The sequence below is a fragment of the Pongo pygmaeus genome, chromosome 2 (assembly GCF_028885625.2).
Source record: "Pongo pygmaeus isolate AG05252 chromosome 2, NHGRI_mPonPyg2-v2.0_pri, whole genome shotgun sequence".
NCBI classification, from domain to species: domain Eukaryota; kingdom Metazoa; phylum Chordata; class Mammalia; order Primates; family Hominidae; genus Pongo; species Pongo pygmaeus.
The window spans coordinates 204,615,370-204,636,294 of NC_085930.1; the positions used below are offsets into that span (position 1 = coordinate 204,615,370).

At 38.6% G+C, this 20,925-nt stretch overlaps 1 protein-coding gene across 3 annotated transcripts in view; it reads right to left on the reverse strand.

Moving 5' to 3' along the window:
• Nucleotides 1-20,925, reverse strand: part of ACAP2 (ArfGAP with coiled-coil, ankyrin repeat and PH domains 2) — a 177,465-nt gene that overhangs the window by 91,700 nt on the left and 64,840 nt on the right. For all 3 annotated transcript variants that reach the window (XM_054479830.2, XM_063662581.1, XM_054479831.2), the window contains exons 3-4: nt 18,712-18,831; nt 17,829-17,882 (exon numbers count right to left, since the gene is read on the reverse strand). In XM_054479830.2, the coding sequence (XP_054335805.1) occupies nt 17,829-17,882; nt 18,712-18,831 (174 nt within the window). The remainder of the gene's footprint in view (nt 1-17,828; nt 17,883-18,711; nt 18,832-20,925) is intronic.

Genomic DNA, 20,925 nt, shown 5'->3' on the forward strand with positions numbered 1-20,925 from the left:
GAATCGCTTGAACCCAGGAGGTAGAGGTTGCAGTGAGCCAAGATCATGCCATTGCACTCCAGCCTGGGCAACAAGAGTGAAACTCTGTCTCAAAAAAAAAAAAAAAGAAAAGAAAAAAGTAAAAGAAAAATACCAATGACATTCTTCACAAATATAGAAAAAAAATCCTAAAATTTACATGAAACCACACACACACACACACACACACAAACAAACAGAATAGCCAAAATTATCCTAAGCAAAAAGAAGAAAACTGAAGAAATCACATTACCTCAAGTTATACTACAGAGCAATAGTAACCAAAGCAGCATGGCACTGGCATAGAAACAGACATAGACCAAAGGAACAGAATAGAGAACCCAGAAACAAATCCATACATCTAAAGTGAACTCATTTTTGACAAAGGTGCCAAGAACATACAACAGGGAAAGGGCAGTCTGTTCAGTAAATAAAGCTCAGATAACTCCAATGCAGAAGAACGAAACTAGAGCCCTATCTCTTGCCATATATAAATATCAAATCAAAGTGGATTAAAGACTTTAAGACCTCAAATTATGAAACTACTAGAAGAAAACATTGGGGAAATTCTCCAGGACACTGGACTGGGTAAAAATTTCTTAATACCCTACAAAAGCACAGGCAACCAAGGCAAAAGTAGACAAATGGAATCACATCAAGTTAAAAACCTGCACAGCAAAGGAAACAATCAATAAACTGAAGAGACAATCCACAGAACAGGAGAAAATATTTGCAATCTATCCCTCTAACAAGGAATTTATAACAAGAATATTATAAAGGGCTCAAATAACTAGGAAAAAATCTAATAATCTAATTAAAAATGGGCAAAAGATCTGAATAGACATTTCTCAAAAAAGACATACAAATGGCCAACAGGCATATGAAAAGGCACCCAACATCAATGATCATCAGCGAAACGCAAATCAAAACTACAATGAGATTATTTCACGCCAGTTAAAATGGCTTTTATCCAAGGCTGGGTGCAGTGGCTCATGCCTGTAATCCCAGCACTTCGGGAGGCCAAGGCAGGAGAATAACTTCAACACCGGTGATGGAGGTTGCAGTAAACTGACACCCTGCCACTCTACTCCAGCCTGGGTGACAGAGCAAGACTCTGTCTCAAATAAATAAATAAATAAATAAATAAAATAAGGGTTTTTATCCAAAAAACAAGCAATAACAAATGTTAGTGAGGATGTGGAGAAAAGGGTACCTTTGTACACTGTTGGTGGGAATGTAAATTAGTACAACCACTAAGGAGAACAGTTTGGAGATTCCTGAGAAAACTAGAAATGGAGCTACCACACCATCCAGCAATCCTACTCTCAGATGTACATCCAAAACAAAAGAAATCTGTGTATCAAAGAGATATATGCACTCTCATGTTTACTGTAGCATATTCACAGTAGCCAAGATTTGGAAGCAACTTAAGTGTACATCAACAGATGAATGGTTGCAGAAAATGTGATACATATACACAATGCAGTACTATTCAGCCATAAAGAAGAATGAGACCCTGTCATTTGCAACAACATGGACGAAACTAGAGGTCATTATGTTAAGTGAAATAAGCCAGGCATAGAAAGATAAACCTCGTATGTTCTCACTTATTTGTGGGAGGTAAAAATTAAAACAATTGAACTCATAGAGAGTAGAATGATGGTTACCAGAGGCTGGGAAGGCTGGGAAGGTGGAGGGTAGGGGGACATGGAGGTGGTTAATGGGTACAAAATATAGTTAGAAAGAATGAATAAAACCTAGTATTTGCTAGCACAACAAGGTGACTATAGTCAAAAATAATTTAATTGTACATTTTAAAATAACAAGGTGTATAACTGGATTGTCTGTAACACAAAGGATAAATGCTTGAGGTGTTGGATACCCCATTTACTCTGATTATTACACATTATCAAAATATCCCATATCATATATCCCCTAAATACACACCTACTATGTACCCACAACAATTTTAAATTAAAAAATTTTTTAATATTGTTTTAGCGAACAAAATTATCAGGGCATTGTGGCATACACCTACCATCCTGAGGCGGGAGGATTCCCAGAGCCCAGGAGTTCGAGGCTGCAGTGCTATGATCATGCCCCTACACTCCAGCCTCAGTGACAAAAGGAGACCTTGTCTCTAAAAAAAAAACACATTAAGTATTACTCAGCTAGCACAGCACTCTCTTCTGATGATTCTCCATGACATAATCATTCCTGTCCTTTCCAGAATCTATAGAAAAGGGCAAGGCTATGGCTTGTGCCACTATAGATTCATTGGATCTTTTGGTTAATCTCATTAGGCCTATAATAGATAGGCCTAAAATCAATGAAGAGAAAGAGAACTCTTCTTTGCAATCAACAGGAACTGGTCCCAACATGTAAATGAATATTATTTATTCCTCTCTACTTCCTCTGCCTGTGGTAATCTTTTTTTTTTTTTTTTTTGAGACAGCGTCTCCCTTTGTCGCCTAAACTGAAGTGTAGTGGCGCAATCTTAGCTCACTGCAACCTCCATTTCCAGGGTTCAAGCAATTCTCCTACCTCAGCCTCCTGAGTAGCTGGGATTACAGGCACGCGCCACCACACCCGGCTAACTTTTGTATTTTTAGTAGAGATGGGGTTTCACCACGTTGGCCAGGCTGGTCTCCAATTCCTGACCTCAAGTGATCTGCCCACCACCTCGGCCTCCCAAAGTGCTGGGATTACAGGCGTGAGCTACCATGTCTGGCCCCTCTACCTGTACTAATCTGTTTCTCCAAACCTTTTCTTCCTTCCTGTAAGGCAGTGGTTCTCCACTGGCTTAGGGCTGTATCACAATCACAGGGAAAACTAAGAGAAAATACAAAGATGCAATCTTGTTGAAGAAACATAGGCTGCTTCTATATTTTTAGGAAGTTTGCTAGATGATTCTGTTACACAAACATTGGTACCAAACTGCTCTACCCAGGGGTTGTCAAATTGGTTGCACACTGAAATAACTTGGGCAACTTTTAAATACACAGATGTTGCAATAATTAGAGACACTGGTGACTCCAGTATCAGTATTTTAAAAGCTTGCCAGGAGTGGCAGAACATTACCCACATCACCTGGGAGCTGGTCAGAACTACAGAATCTCTAGAACCACCCCAGTCTTGTTAGAAATGGAGAATCTGAATCTGCATTTACCAAGATCTCCAGGTGGTTTGTTTACAGGAAACAATCCACTGTTTCTTAAACTCGGCTGCAGACTGGAATAACCTGGGGAGCTTTAAAAATTACTAACGCCTGCTTCTTATTCGCAAACAATCTGGTTGTAATTAGCCTGTGTTGCAGCCTGGTTCATCCACCACTTTACTGAGGAGAATTCATCAAAGGCAGTTAAACCACTAAGTCACATTCACTAACATTAAAAGGACCACTCTTCAGTGTGTGTCATGGCAGATGCAGTTCCCGTAAATGGGAAAAATAAAGGAGTCCTTTTCAACAGTCACCAGGACACTTTTTCTGTCAAGGGCTAGATATAATAAGCATTAAAGCTTGTGGGCCATGAGGCCTCTATCACAACTACTCAACTCTGCTGCTCTGGTGTAAAAGTAGCCATAGACAATACAGAAACAAAAGAGCATAGCTGTGTTCCAATAAAAACTTATATGCACCCCCCACCCCCCGCAAAAAAAAAAAAAAAAAAAAAAAGGCAATGGGCTGGATATGGCCTGCATGGTTTGCCAAACTCTGCTCTCAGTGGTTCTCAAATGTTAGAATACATCAGAAACACCTGGAAGGCTTGTTCAAACACAGATTGCCAGCTCCCAGACTTACAGTTTCTAATTCAGCAGATCTGGGGTGGGCTCTGAGAATCTACAGTTCTAACAAGTTCCCAGATGGTGCTGATGCTGCTGGTCCAGGGACCACTCATTAAGAATCAGTTATCTCAAACTTTACTAGTGGATCTCAAACTTTACTAGTGGTTCTCAAACTTTACTGCATGTCAGGATCACCTGGGGAGATTTTTTCAATTATATGCTACACTTCAAATGACATAAATAAAACTCTGGGGGAATGGGGATTAGCTGACTATTGTCAAGCTTCCTAACACTGAGTCCTAGCACACAGATCAGGTATTGAAAGGCAACCTATATATATGACCACCATCAATTCCTCCCATCCCTGCAGGTGCATGCCACTCTCCCACTCACACAGTAGAGTCGTTTTTCCTTACCCTAAATCTGGGGTGGCTCTGAGTCTTGCTTTGATCAAAAGAATGCAGAAGTGATGCGATGTGACTTGTAGGCCCAGGCTTTAAGGGATCATGTACCCACTGATTTCACATTCGTGAAGGCCAACTATCACATTAAGAAGTCTGACTAGCCTGCTGGGGAGAGAGGCCAAATGGAGAGAGAGAGAAGTCCTAGAAGATGAGAGACTCCAAAGGGTGAAAGAAGTTCAGCCAACACCAGTCATTCCAGCCACTCTAGCTAAGGTAGCAGACATGCTGAATCTTTCAGCCACAGTCAAGCCACCCAGCCAGCAACAACTAGAGCAGAAGTAAGCTGGTCCCTCCAAGCCCCGCTTGGTGGTTGTTTTAAGTCACAAAGTTTTGGGGCGGTTGTTAAACAGTCAAAGTTACTGACAAGATGCTGGTAGCCGTATTTAAGATATTGATGTTTATAAGTTTTTATAGTGATTTTTAAAGGTGCAAACTACTTGGTATAATTCAGAAATCTACAACTGCTAAAATTACATTTTGGTACTATTTGTATGCCTGTCTGTTAACACTCTGGTTTTTTGTTTGTTTCTGTTTCTGAGACCAAGTCTCGCTCTGTCACCCAGGCTGGAGTGCAGTGGCTCGATCTCAGCTCACTGCAATCTTCGCCTCCCGGGTTCAAGCGATTCTTCTGCCTCAGCCTCCCAAGTAGCTGGGATTACAGGCATGCACCACTATGCCTGGCTAATTTTTGTATTTTTAATAGAGATGGGGTTTCACCATGTTGGCCAGACTGGTCTCAGACTCCTGACCTCAAATGATCCACCCATCTCTGCCTCCCATGGTGCTGAGATTACAGGCGTTATCCCAGCCACTGTCTGTTAAATTTCTGAATGCAGTAATTACTACTTTGCCGAAGCTATATTAATTCTTCCTCCTGCATGCCCATTTGAATCATCCAAAACTACATTTTTATCACAATTTATGTGTTATCATTTCATCTTATTTTTCACATTTTTCCTATAAATCATGAAATTATACACAGTTGTTTCCATAGCATCATCATTTAGTATTACAGATTCTTATTAGAATATAATTGTTTTTGTTATTTTTCAGCTGTTACTTCTTCATTCTTATTTATCATTGGCTTTTGGTGTTAATTAGCTAAAGTGTGACTTGATGAAATTTCATTTATAGTAACTCCTAACCATAAAAAACATTTCTAAAGAAGAAATCGGCCGAGCACGGTGGCTCACGCCTGTAATCCCAGCACTTTGAGAGGCCAAGGTGGGTGGATCACCTGAGGTCAGGAGTTCAAGACCAGCCTGGTCAACATGGCGAAACCCCGTCTCTACTAAAAATACAAAAATTAGCTGGGCATGGCAGTGGGCGCCTGTAGTCCCAGCTACTCAGGAGGCTGAGGCCGGAGAATCACTTGAACCTGGGAGGCAGAGGTTGCAGTGAGCTGAGATCGCGCCACTGCACTCCAGCCTGGGCAACAAGAGCGGAACTACGTCTCAAAAACAAAAAAAAAAAAAAAAAAAAAGTAAGAAATTGAGTGTACATAATTAAAACATTTTAAATAAATTGTAGGCCTTTAAAGATTCAAAAACATTTTTTAAAATCTGATTTTCTGGTCACACGTAATATTTATGGCATTGACTAAAATGAATTATTGTTTTGTTTACTAAATGCTTAATTTTTTATTTAGCTTTTATTTTAGGTTCAGGGGTACATGTGCAGGTTATATAGGTAAACTCTTATCATGGGGGTTTGATGTACAGATTATTTCATCACCCAGGTAACAAGCCTAGTACTTGATAAGTGATTTTTTTCTGATCCTCTCCCTCCTCCCACCCTCCACCCTGAAGGGCTTCAGGGACAGTTATTCCCCTCTTTGTGTCCACATGTTCTCATTATTTATTCTCACTTACAAGTGAGAACATGTGGTATTTGGTTTTCTGTTCCTATGTTAGTTTGGATAATGGCTTCCAGCTCCATCCATGATCCTACAGGACATGAACTCATTTTTATGGCTGCACAGTACTCCACAGTATATATGTGTCACATTTTCTTTATCCAATCTGTCATTAATGGGCATTTAGGTTGTGTCTCGTTTTGCTTTTGTGAACAGTGCTGCAATGAACATTCATGTGCATGTGTCTCTATGGTAGAATGATTTTATTCCTCTGGGTATATACCTGGTAATGGGATTGCTGGGTCGAATGGTAGTTCTGCTTTTCGCTCTTTGAGAAATCGCCACACTGCTTTCCACAATGGTTGAACCAATTTACACTTCCACCAGCAGTGTATAAGCAAGCATTCCCTTTTCTCCACAACCTTGGCAGCATCTGTTTTTTGCTTTTTATTAATACCTATTCTGGCTGGTGTGAGATGGAATCTCATCGTGGTTTTGAGTTGCATTTCTCTAATTATTAGTGATACTCATCATTTCTCTATATGCTTCTTGGCTGTGTATGTCTTCTTTTGAAGTGTCTGTTCATGTCCTTTGCCCACTTTTTAATTGGGTTGTTTTTTGCTTGTTAATTTGTTTAAGTTCCTTACAGATTCTGGATATCAGAGCATTGTCAGATGAGTAGTTTGCAAATATTTTCTCCCACTGTAGGTTGTCTGTTTACTCTGTTGACAGTTTCTTTTGCTGTGCAAAAGCTCTTTAAGGTCCCAATTGTCAATTTTTGCTTTTGTTGCAATTGCTTTTGGCATCTTTGTCATGAAATCTTTGCCAGGGCCTATGTCGTGAATGGTATTTCCTAGATTTTCTTCCAGGGTTTTTACAGTTTTGGGTTTTACACCCGAGTCTTTAATCCATCTTGAGTTGATTTTTGTATACAGTATAAGGAAGGGGTCCACTTTCAATCTTCTGCACATGGCTAGCCAGTTATCTCAGCACCATTTACTGAATAGGGAAGTCCTTTCCCTCATTACTTGTTTCTGTCAGCTTTGTTGAAGATCAGATGGTTGTAGGTGTGCGGTTTTACTTCTGGACTCTCTTCTCTGTTCTACTGGTCTATGTGTCTATTTCTGTTCCAGTACCATGCTGTTTTGGTTACTGTGGCCCTGTAGCATAGTTTGAAGTCTGGGCCAGGTGTGGTGACTCACACCTGTAATCCCAACACTTTGGGAGGCCAAGGCGGGGGATCACTTGAGGTCAGGAGTTCAAGACCAACCTGGGCAACATGGCAAAACCCCGTCTCTACTAAAAATACAAAAAATTAGCCAGGTATGGTGGTGGGCACCTGTAATCCCAGCTACCTGGGAGGCTGAGGCAGGAGAATCACTTGAACCCGGGAGGTGGAGGTTGCAGTGAGCCAAGATTGTGCCATTGCACTCCAGTCTGGGCAGCTAGAGTGAAACTCTGTCTCAAAAAAAAAAAAAAAAAAATAGTTTGAAGTCTGGAGTGTGATGCCTCCAGCTCTATTTATTCTTTTTGCTTAGGATTACTTTGGCTATTCAAACACTTTTTTGGTTCCATATGAATTTTTTAAAAGTTTTTTTCTAGTTCTGTGAAGACTATCATTGATAGTTTGATGGGAATATCACTGAATCTGTAAATTCCTTTGGGCTGTATGGCCATTTTAACAATATTGATTCTATCTATCCATGAGCATTTAACGTTTTTTTCCATTTGTGCCATCACTGATCTCTTTGAGCAATGTTTTGTAATCCTCATTATAGAGATCTTTCACCTCCTTGGTTAGCTGTATTCCTAGGTATTTTACTTTTTGTGGCAACTGTGATCAGGATTGTGTTCCTGAATTGGCTCTCGCATTGGATGTTGTCAGTATACAGAAATGCTACTAATTTTTACATGTTGATTATGTATCCTGAAACTTTGCTGAAGTTGTTTATCAGCTGAAGGAGTTCTGGGGCTGAGACTATAGGGTTTTCTAGATATAGCATCACGTCGTCTGCAAACAGTGATGGTTTGACTTCCTCTCTTCCTATTTGGATGACCTTTATTTCCTTCTCTTGTCTGATTGCTCTGGCCAGGACTTCCAATACTATGTTGAATAGGAGTGGTGGGAGAGGGCATCCTTGTCGTATGCTGGTTTTCAAGGCGAATGGTCCCAAAATTCTTTTTATTTTTGAGACAGTCTTCCTCTGTCACCCAAGCTGGACTGCAGTGGCGTGATCTTGGCTCACTGAAACCTCCACCTCCCGGGCTCAAGCAATTCTCATGTCTCAGCCTCCCAAGTAGCTGGTTATATAGGTAATACAGGCACACACCACCAAGCCCAGCTAATTTTTATATTTTTAGTAGGGATGGGGTTTTGCCATGGCCAGGCTGGTCTCAAACTCCTGGCCCCAAGTGATCCACCTGCCTCAGCCTCCCAAACTGCTGAGATTACAGGCATGAGCCAGTATGCCCAGCCCAAAATTCTTAATTTTATAATCTTTCAATAAAATTTACATTGAAACATTTTAAGAACGCAGAGTTACATTCGTACAGAAAGATTTGCACACTAAACCTCTGCAAACACAAAATAAGACACAAAGTTATTTTACGAGATTAGTTACAATAATATCAGATCAAGAAGCTAATTAAAAGGTTACTCAGTTAAGAGCTACAGCCAGAATGCTGCATACAATTGCAGAATTGTACAATGTACCAGCCTACAGGAAAAAAATGTCAAGAACTTTGTTAATTTCCAAAGCAGCACAAGAAACAGAAAAGGTGCCACATTTCAATAAGAGAATAATATTTTATGGCATGCCAGATAAACACATGCATAATGACTAATCCTACTCTATCAAAACTTCTTCATTGCTGAGTGATGCTTCTGCACATTAGTAACTGTGCTCAAGCTAATAGCAGAAAAAAATATCTGAGGTTGGACACAGTGATTCATGCCTCTGATCTCAGCACTTGGGCGTCCCAGAAAGGATCACTTTAGGAAAAGAGCTCAACATCGACCTGGGCAACATAGTGAGACCCTGTCTCTACAAAAAAAAAAAAAAAAAAGCCAGACACAATAAATAGCTCACACCTTGTAATCCCAGTACTCTGGGAGGCTGAGGCAAGAACATCACTTGAGCTCAGGAGTTCAAGACCAGCCTAGGCAACACACCAAGACCCCCGCTCTACAAAAAATTAGCCAGGCATGGTGGTATACCTGTAGTCCCACTACTTGGAAGGCTGAGGCAGAAGGATCATTTGAGCCTAGGAGATCGAGGCTGCAGTGAGCTATGATCATACCACTGTACTCCAGCCTTAGTGACAGAGCAAAACTCTGTCTCAAAACAAAATAAATAAACTCTGAATATAGTATCTTGGAAGAGCACTGACTGTTTCGCAAACTACCTAAAGAAATGCCTAATGATAAATGGCATGAACCCGAGAGGCGGAGCTTGCAGTGAGCCGAGATGGCACCACTGCACTCCAGCCTGGGCGACAGAGCGAGACTCCATCTCAAAAAAAAAAAAAAAAAAAAAAAAGCCTAATGATAAAAATAAAAATGCTAAAGAAAAACTGTGAAATGAAAAAGATATTATGGAAACACTGTAATTTTGCATACTGATAGTGTAGCTAACAATGACTAGAAGATGTAAACTTACATTAAGAATTTATTTGGAGCCAGGTGCAGTGGCTCACATCTGTAATCCCAGCACTTGGTGATATGAGAGGATTGCTTGAGCCCAAAAGTTCATTTAAAAATAAAAATAAAAAATTTATTTGGAAAACTCTGATGATCTAGTAAAACATTTTACAGAGGATCTTTCGTATATAAAAGTATGCATGTAGATATGATACATATTAATCCCAAATTAAATGTTATCAAAATGATAAATAAATCTAAGACTATTTAAACATTTAGTATCATCAAAGAAATACTATGAGAATATCATTATCTTCTATTTCACACAAAAGTGCACTGACTTCCAGAGAACAAATTTTGCTAAAATTTATGAATTAAAAGTAGAATTCAAACAGCTTGTAAGGAATAATTCTCAACTTGCAGATTTGTTTAACACTAGTTATTGACTTTAAAAAACGGCTTTACTAACTGGCACCCTGCTATGTGATTAACTTATATGAAGCAGTCCTTAAAATTTTTGACAATTCACATATACTGCCAGGGGCAGTGGCTCACGCCTGTAATCCCAACACTTTGGGAGGCCGAGGCGGGTGGATCATTTGAGGTCAGGAGTTGGAAACCAGCCTGGTCAACATGGTGAAAACCCATCTCTACTAAAAGTACAAAAATTAGCCAGGTGGTGGACACCTATAATCCCAGCTACTCAGGAGGCTGAGGCAGGAGAACTGCTTGAGCCCAAGAGGCGGAGGTTGCAGTGAACAGAGATAACACCATTACACTACAGGGTGACAGAGCAAGACTCTGTCTCAAAAAAACATACACTGACAAACTTTATGGATTCAGAATGTGGAAACATGAGGCTGAAAATGAGTCACTAAGTGAGTCAGTGCTATCGTCTGAATTCAAAAAGAGAATTATTAAAAGTAGGCAGAAGGGGGAAAAGGTAGAGCAACTTCTGTGTAAACCTGCAGAAAGGCTTCATTATTTTACTCAAAATCCATCCAGGTCAGGCACTGTCATCCCGGCACTTTGGGAGGCCAAGATGGGTGGATCACTTGAGGTCCAGAGTTCAAGACCAGCCTGGCCAACTTGGTGAAACCCCGTCTCTACTAAAAATAAAAAATAAAAAAATAAAATTAGCCAGGCGTGGTGGCAAGCACCTGTAGTCTCACCTACTAGGGAGGCTGAGGCACAAGAATCACTTGAACCCAGAAGGCGGAGGTTGCAGTGAGCCGAGAACACACCACTGCACTCCAGCCTGGGGGCTAAGCAAGACTCCATCTAAAAAACAAAAAATCCAATTTATCCCAGAAAATATAAGCATTACTTGTGTCAATCAGAGAAAAAGAAGAGCACTTCCATTTTATGAATGATTGCCTCTTTGAAATACAACTTAAGAAGATGAAATTATTTAAGTTCTAATTACATGTGAGAGAGGAGCTCCTGAGAGTCAGGGGAAAGGGCAACAAATATTCCTCTGCCTTTTGCTAATATGCCTATATAGGCAGTTTCTCGTCATTAACAATGACCAATAATTTGAAAGGATCATCAATTTTAAATCTTGACCAGGAATTGCTTGAAAATATTTCATGCAGAAGACCTTTTTTTTTTTTCTTTTCTTTTTTGAGACGGAGTCATGCTCTGTCGCCCAGGCTGGAGTGCAGTGATGCCATCTCGGCTCACTACAAGCTCTGCCTCCCGGGTTCATACCATTCTCCTGTCTCAGCCTCCCATAGAAGACCTTTTTTTTAAAAGTTAAGTTTATTGAAGCAAGCTCAACCTTATTTTTCAAAACATCTGGACCAGGCGTGGTGGCTCACTCGTGTAATCCCAGCACTTTGGGAGGCCAAGGTGGGCAGATCACCAGAGGTCAGGGGTTAGAGACCAGCTTGGCCAGCATGGTAAAACCCCATCTCTACTAAAAATACAAAAATTAGCTGGGCCTGGAAGCAGGCACCTGTAATCCCAGCTACTTGGGAAGCTGAGGCAGGAGAATCGCTTGAACCCGGGAGGCAGACGTTGCAGTGAGCTAAGATCGCACCACTGCACTCCAGCCTGGGTGACAGAGTAAGACTGTCTCAAAAAATAAAAAATAAATAAATAAAAATAAAATATCTGGACATGTTATACACATTCAATACATATCTTCCCTAATACTGTGTTTTCTAAAAATATAATTCCATTAAAAAGAACCTTAAAATTTTTTCACCCAGAGAGGTGCCCTTATCTCCCCATGAAGTTTTCTCCAGTGTTCCATACAAACATGACTATCATTTTCAATCTATGCCATGAGATGAGATGAGTTGGGAAACACTGAAACTACCCTGTTCTCACTGCCTAAAACCATTTGTTGAGTGACTAAGTATAAAGCTCTAAATTGAAAAATCAAATGTACAAAAAAAAAAAAAAATACTGGCCAGGCACAGTGGCTCACACCTGTAATCCCAGCACTTTGGGAAGCCAAGGCAGGATGATCACTTTAGCCCAGGAGTTTGAGACCAGCCTGGACAACACAGCAAGACCCCATCTCAACAAAAAAATAAAAAATTAGCTGAGCACGGTGGTGCATGCCTGTGGTCCCAGCTACTCAGAAGGATGAGGCTCCTAGGAGAATCACTTAAGCCCAGGAATTCAAGGCTGCAGTGAGTTATGATCACGCTACTGCCTAGGCAACAGAGCAAGACCCTGTCTCAAAAATGACTGACAGACAGACAGATAGCAAAAAGAGTCATACATGTTCATAGAATTTATGTAGCAAATCAACTTTAAAGCTGCTTTCAGCAAAGATAATAATCAAATAAATATTCCAAGTTCCTTATACCAACAGCAAATTAGAATCCAAAAGTGTCATCAATGGAGTCACCAAAATCTCTTAAATTCTAGGAAAATAAGCCACTCTTCAAACCAATTCTAATATCTAGTAGAATGTAGCATACATGACCTGCTCTGAAAGTCATGTGTGTTCACATCTTATAAAAACATATGCATTCAGGCTCACACCTGTAATCCTAGCACTTTGGGAGGCCAAGGTGGGCCGATCACTTGAGGTCAGGAGTTCGACACTAGCCTGGCCAACATGGTGAAACCCCATCTCTACTGAAAATATAAACGCTAGCTGGGTGTGGTGGTGGGCGCCTGTAATCCCAGCAACTCAAGAGGCGAACGCACAAGAATCGCCTGAAGCTGGGAGGCAGAGGCTGCAGTGAGCCAAGATCACGCACTCCAGCCTGGGCAACAGAGCAAGACTCTGTCTCAAAAAAGATATATGTATATTGTGATAAAACAAAAGAATTTTAAACATAATACTCCTGAGGAAAGAGAATCACTTGAACCTGGAAGGTGGAGGTTGCAGTGAGTCAAGATCATGCACTCCAGCCTGGGCAACAGAGCAAGACTCTGTCTCAAAAAAGATATATTGTTTTATATATTGTGATAAAACAAAAGAATTTTAAACATAATACTCCTGAGGAAAGAGAATCACTTGAACCTGGAAGGTGGAGGTTGCAGTGAGCCAAGATAGCGCCACTGCACTCCAGCCTGGGAGAGAGAGCGAGACTCCATTTCACAAAAACAACAACAACAAAAACATATGAGTTAAAGAGAAACCTAGGATATTCTCATTCTAAAAGGAATTAGAAGAGTTCTATCCATTTTTACAGATAAATAAATAAATTACATCATAATCTAAATGATTTATTTTATTAAATGACTGGACAATCTGACTCCAACATATGTTTAATCTTTACGTGGCTAATAACACAAATGGTTTTATTATTTTCAAACATTTATTTAAGCCCACAAAGTTGGTAAATGACACCTCTAGAATATCCAGACTTTTTATCTTTACACAAACTGATATACCAAAGCCCAACTGTTATGAGCTCTGCTACAGAATCTAATAGAGGTTACAATATTTATTATCTTTTAGAAAGCAGTTTTTCCTAATCATCCTTTATATTGGGATGCTATGTAATTAGAATTCCAGAGAATGCTACAAAAATAAAGCATTTTATATAACTAGGCTTTTCCTACATTTTAACAAATGGCTCTGAGACCAAATTTAAATCTTATAATAAATGCCTCATGATTTTGTAAATTTTTAATAATGGAAAGTCATCTAGTAAATCCCCTTCATTTTACAGAGGAGGAATGTAAATCTTTTTTTTTTTTTTTTTTTTTTTTTGGAGACAAGGTCTCACTGTGTCACTCAGGCTGGAGTGCAGTAGTGCAATCACAGCTCACTGTGGCCCCAACTTCCCAGGCTCAAGTGATCCTCACACCTCAGCCTCCTGAGTAGCTGGGACTACAGGCATGAGCCACCACACCCAGCTAATTTTTCTATTTCTTGTAGAGACCGAGTTTCGCCATGTTGCCCAGGCTGGTCTCTAATTCCAGGGCTCAAGCAATCAAACCACCTCAGCCTCCCAAAGTGCTGAGATTACAGGTATGAGACACCACGCCCAGCCTACAGAGGAGGAATGTAAATCTCAGAAAAATTAAATGACTTCCCTAAAATGAGAATTATGTAACTACCGGGAGTATAACAGTAAACAAGGTAAGTGTTATCCCTAGCCATTGTCTAATTAAAGTGAAGTATAACAGGGCTATGACGAGGGAAGAACTTTTGCCACAAATATAGGAATTCTAGTTCAAGTGACACAAGTCATTCCTACTGAAACAAATTTAAAGTATTGGTTACAGAACAACAAAAAGGCCAGATAGAATAGATGGTATATTAACTATAAAAAAAAGAAAATTAAAAGAAAGTAAACCAAGGACTCACAATTTCATTTTTTTATCTATTAAAAGGAAAATTTCTGAGATGCTGTCAAAAATAATAAGGGAACAAAATACACACTGGACTTCTGGGTATAGTGTCAGACAAAAAGTTCTTCATGTATAGAAACATGTATGTAAACACAAACAAGCTGACCAACATATAGCCTTCAGACCTCCAGGCAGATGGACAAAGAGTGTTTTTTTTCTTAGTATACAAATTACCTTTTTAAAGCAACATGAGTTTTACAGTCAACAGAGAGTATGAGGTTTCTCAAGTATAAGGAATAGTAAACAAAAAAAGAGGGAGGGAGGGAGGAAGGGAGGAAGGGAGGGGGAGGAAGGGAGGAAGGGAGGGGGAGGAAGGGAGGAAGGAAGGAGAGAGAAAGAAAAGTGAGAAAAGTGGAATCTGCTTAGGTTTCAGGAATGTAGGTGCACATTAAGATTAAGAGCACTAGTATTAAAAAGACCAATCTCAGCTGGGTGCAGTGGCTGATGCCTGCAATCCCAGCACTTTGGGAGGCCAAGGCAGGCGGATCACGAGGTCAAGAGATCGAGACTATCCCGGCCAACATGTTGAAACCCTGTCTCTACTAAAAATACAAAAAATTAGCTGGGCTTGGTGGCACGTGCTTGTAGTCCCAGCTACTCCAGAGGCTGAAGCAGGAGAATCCCTTGAACCCAGGAGGCAGAGGTTGCGGTGAGCCAAGATTGCGCCGCTGCACTCCAGCCTGGCAACAGAGCGAGACTCCGTCTCAAAACAAAAAACAAAACAAAACAAAAAAACAATCTCTATTCCTCCAAAGGAAATAATACATATACACCTTGCTTCAAGGCCAGGTGCAGTGGCTCACGCCTGTAATCCCTACACTATGGAAGGCCAAGGCAGGTGGATCACTTTAGGCCAGGAGTTTGAGACCAGCCTAGCCAACATGCCAAAATCCCATCTCTACTAAAAATACAAAAATTAGCTGGGCATGGTGGTGCATGCCTGTAGCCCCAGCAACTTGGGAGGCTGAGGCACGAGAATCACCTGAACCCAGGAGGCGGAGGCTGCAGTGAGCCAAGATCGCACCACTGCACTCCAGCCTGGGACACAGAGCCAGACTCTGTCTCAAAAAAAAAAAAAAAAAATTATTTGCCAAAAGTTTATCTTAATCATAACTTTTCACATTTAAAACCATAACAAAGAGCAAGGTATTATTATATAAAGAAATAGCATAAGATTTACTGCTTTAAAGAAAAGGAGAGGAATATTTCAAAGGATAATAAATTATAGAGAAAACATTTAGTCTATTATGTCAATTTAAAGTCAATCACTTATATCAAAAAAAAACCTTTCTTACTAAATTACATTTGGTTTAAAGAGAAATCAAATATATCAAACACTGCCATTTAAATTCAACAGAAGGCAAAAAGAAAACTATTATGTGGTCAAATTGGTGTCAAATACTAGAGCTAAAATCATAAAACTCTTAGAAGAAAACGTAAGGGTAAATCTTTATGACCTTGAATTTGGCAATGGATTCCCTTACACATAACACCAAAAGCACAAACAACAAAAGACAAAATAGATAAACTGAACTTCAGACTTCATCAAAACTAAAAACTTTTGTGTGTCAAAGGATATTTTCAAGAAAGTAAAAAAGAAAACCTACAAAATGAGAGAAAATATTTGTATAACATATACTGATAAGGGTTTAATATCCAAACTATGTAAAAACAAGTGTAAGTCAACAACAACAACAAAAGCCCAATTAAATAACTGACAAAGGGACTGGGTGCAGTGGCTCACACCTGTAATCTCAGTGCTTTGGAGGCTGAGGCGGGAGGACGGCTTGAGCCCAGGAGTTCAAGACTAGCCTGGGCAAAAGAACAAGACCTCATCTCTACCAAAAAAAAAAAAAAAAAAAGCCAAACAAACAAACAAAAAAAACATTAGCCTGGCATGGTGGCACATACCTGTAGTCCTAGCCAATTGGGAGGCTACAAAGAGGATCACTTAAGCCTAGGAGTTCCAGGCTGTAGTGAGGTATGACTATGCCACTGCACTCCAGCCTGGGTGACAGAGTGAGACCCTATCTCTAAATAAATAAAGGACTTCAACAGACAACAATGGTAACAATGATAGAAGATACACAAAAAACCAGTAGGCACATAAAAGATGCTCAACTGCATGAGTCATTAGGGAAATGCAAATCAAAACTACAATGAGATACCACTTCACACCTACTAGGATGGTTATAATTTTTTTTAAAAAATTGACAATAACAAGTGTTGATAACGATGTGGAGAACTTGGAACACTCAAACACTGCTGGTGGAAATGTAAAATGGTACAGTCTCTGTAGAAAACAGTTTGGCAGTTCCTCAAAAAGTTAAACATAGAATTACCATATGACCCAGTAATTCTACACCTAGGTACATGCCCAAAAGAACTGAAAACAGGCACTCAAGCAGATACTTGTACATGTCAATATTAGCATAGCTAAAATTTGAACTATAATTAAAATAAACATTGTCATATTACTTCATCCTAAATATGCTAACCAACAAAAAAAAAATTAAAATCAAATTAACCAAAAACAAGCAGATTTTATGAGGATTATAAGTATTGATATTCTTATTACAGACAGCGGCTAATAAATTTTAAAGCATTGATTAAATAATTATACAACAGCCATATCAGTTAAGCATTTTAAAAAATATAAGAAGCATACAGCTTACAAGCTGCCATATTTGCAGTAAACTTTTGCAAACTTTGTTAAGGAATTTTGTGACATTCCCAAAGTAATATATATCCCTCATTCTTGAAGGATAAATGCCCACAAATCTTAAACACACATATAAATAGCTCAAAGAATATAGCACTCTTTAATATTGGTAATTGTTTAGATAAAGGGGATATATTGGTAAGTATCTAAAAAGAAATAGCTACATTTAAAATGACTTTTACTTCTTTATTCTTAAATACATGCTTAAAAATTTTACAAAGCCACAACTTAAAGGGAAAAAATTTAACTTTTGGGTGTATGTCCTTCAATGATATTAAGTTCACTATATTAGAATGGAAAATAATACTCTTATTCTCTTCTTCCACACGCATGTGTGCGCACACACACTCACACACAAATACACACACAGCGTACATTTTAGATTCACCCAACTAAAAAGTTGATGACCAATCAAAGCCATGTAATTCCCTTTTAGTCATTTCATAAAATATTGCGACTCAAGAAAAATACTAAATGTTAATATGGTCATAGTAACACCTACTTACTGACACTTACTGTGTGAAAATTTATCATTTCTTGAAGACTGTCAGAAAACTTGGTCAAACTTGTCTATGAGAAAAAAAAGCAAAAGAAAACCAAATCATTTATGAGCCACTTAAATAGGTCACAAAAATGTGACCTCAGAATTTCTGACAGAAGATCAAGTTACACTGTAAACAGTAACATTTATTTCCAAGGACAATCTCACTACCTCATGGGTACACTATGCAGAGGTCACGTCTACACTTGGTAACAAATAAAACCCTAAAAATGTGAAAGAATTAATATTGCCCCTTCAATGGTATTATGCTAACAATAGAAATGGCAAATATAAACCTAAGGTAAAATTGTTTTGCGTGTATCAAGATGGCCCATGTAGGCATCTAGAATCAAATCATCATCAAACTATACCCATTTCTTCACCAGTTATTATTTCTCATGAAAGAAATATAATACCACATAGTATACCGGGATCTAAGCTAACCCAGCATAAGCTGGCAATCAGAACCTATACAGCCCCCCATACATAGAGTTAAGACGCTGTACTTAGGTTAATGCTCTCTGCATGCCCCTATAAGCAGCTACTAGTAGGCATGACCTTGATCTTCCTGCTCAGGCCCTCTGACAGGTGCTTCAGCTCACCTAGCAGCAAGTAAACTTAGTAAACTAACCAAAACAATGAGAAACTAGGTGAGAAGAGCCATGCTAGGTAATGCGCAATGCAAATCAACCATCAACTTCTCTTACAAAACAGAATTATACAAGAGAGCACCAAGGGGTGATCACTTTTCTACTTCTAATTTTAATATCACCGTAACTATAAGGTAGATGAATGCACAATTCTTTAATGTCTTATTGCTTTTTTTTCATTTTTAACTGTAATTTTAGTAATACTAACCTCAACGACAGCATCATTACTAGAATACTGAGCCAGGTCTCGAATCCCATTCATGAACTGTTTATTTGCAACACAAAAGGCTTTTCCAGTATCAATCATTGCAATACAAAGTTTCACAAGCTGAAAAAGAAAAAAAAAAAATTCAGCAGGTTGAAGACAGTTTTACAAATTGCTTAGTTGCACAAGTGTTGTCAGTAACTATACGAGGTAACCTAGTAAAGTTCAATTTGTTTCATCAATAAACTCGAAACAGACTAATTGAAAAGTATTCTTTTTTCCTTCGGCTTATAAAGTAAATTCATAGCAGAGTTGTACCAAAAAACTTGACCATTTAGGATCCAGAGGCTGTGTGATAACAACAACAAAAGTATTTTGGAGGAAAGGTAAGTAAACTGGTATGACAGCTTAGTGATCATTTCAATATTAGTCTATCAATGCAGATGGCTAAAGTGATTAATCAACCATGTACTCAAAAAAAAACGTCTCTAATACCTACTGTTCCAGGCATTGTCTAAGCCTTAGTACCGGGCTCTTCTCTCTTTCATCTTTCTCTTTCTCTCTCTCCCTTCCTTCTTTTCATTCCCTTTATCCCTCCATCTCCCTGTTCTTCCATTCCTTCCTTCCTTCTCTCCTTTCTTTCAGACACAGAACATTTTCTTTTACCAAAATCTTGGGTAAATGTCAAATATTAAAAAACAGATAAAAGTGAAACTGTTCTAGACAAAGGAGAGAAAAGTACTGAGGGGATGGAAAGGGGGGTCACCAAGAAGAGGATAAAGAGCCAAGAAAAACTTTAGAAACTCCTGAAGGATCTCAAGAGTATAAATTAAAACTGCTGCCCTAAGACCTAGGGGAACAGAAAATGAAAACATCATCTCTGCTCTCAAAAAGTCTAATTCTATAATTCTAACAAGTAGATAAATTCTATAGAGCACAAAAACACAACTACTATTACAAAACCATGCATGGAAAAAAAAAAAGGAAGACCATCTAACCAGGGCTATGGGGACCAGGGAAGGATTCCTAGAAAAGGCAACAGAAGATACTGCTGTACTGTTAAGAGCTTTTGATTTCTCAATGTGCATCCAGGAGGGGAGGTATATAATATGTAGCATTTCCCAAAAATATTTGACCATGGAATTCTTGTTAGACGAAGCATTATTATATGACCAACATTCCACAAAACCCACTGTGAGAAATGCTGGCACAGATGTCTTTTAAATTGTTTGCTATTTACAATATAAAATAAAATGTCTTGCCAGAAAAACTGATTCTAAAGTTCATATGGAGTAACCACTATGCAAGAAGAGCAAAAAAAATATTTGAAGAGTAATAAGGTAGGAACATTAGTACTATACGATGTTAAAATATATTATAAAAAGATAGTAAATAAAAGTCTGGTAGTAAATGCAAATAGACAAACTGATCAATGTAAGAGAATGCACAGTCAAAAAAACAGATACAAATATGCCATATTTGATTAAAGTAATACTCCAGCCAGTAGGGGAAAAGTTATCTGATAAATGATATTAGGGACACTGGATAGTCATCTGAAGGGGATAAAAAAAGAAACTAAATTGTATTACAGACTCCCAAGTTAATTACAGATAAAGATTTAAACATAAAAACAGAATCAGAAATCAAAGAGAAAACAGAAGGTTTTTTTTTTTTTTCAATAATCTCAAGTGAGAAGTCTGAGAAGGATGCAAAGCTCAAATACTATGCAAAAAAAACTGATCGATCCAATTACATAATAAGACATTTCTATAAGGAAAAAACAAACACAGTCAAAAGAAACAACATAGGAAAACAATATTAAGATAAATCACAAAGGACAAGTTTCCCTACCATAAAAAAAGGTATATAAATCATTTTGAAAATCCAACTATTCGCTAGAAAAAATGGGTAACATACATGCAGAGATAATTACCCCCCCAAAAAAGAAATACATGTGTCTTAAACCCATGAAAAGATATTCATTCTCACTATAATAAAAGAAATGGAAATTACTATTTTTTTTTTTTTTAACTAACAGCAAAGATCAAAAAGTTTGATAACATGCTGTTTTAAAGAGGGCAAGTATGGGGAAATAGTCACTCTCATGCATTGTTGATAGGAATGTAAATTGGTACAATATCTACGGAAGGCAGTTTAGCAAGAGCTATGAAAATTTAAAACATACACACCTTCTAACTTCGCAATTTCACTTTTTAA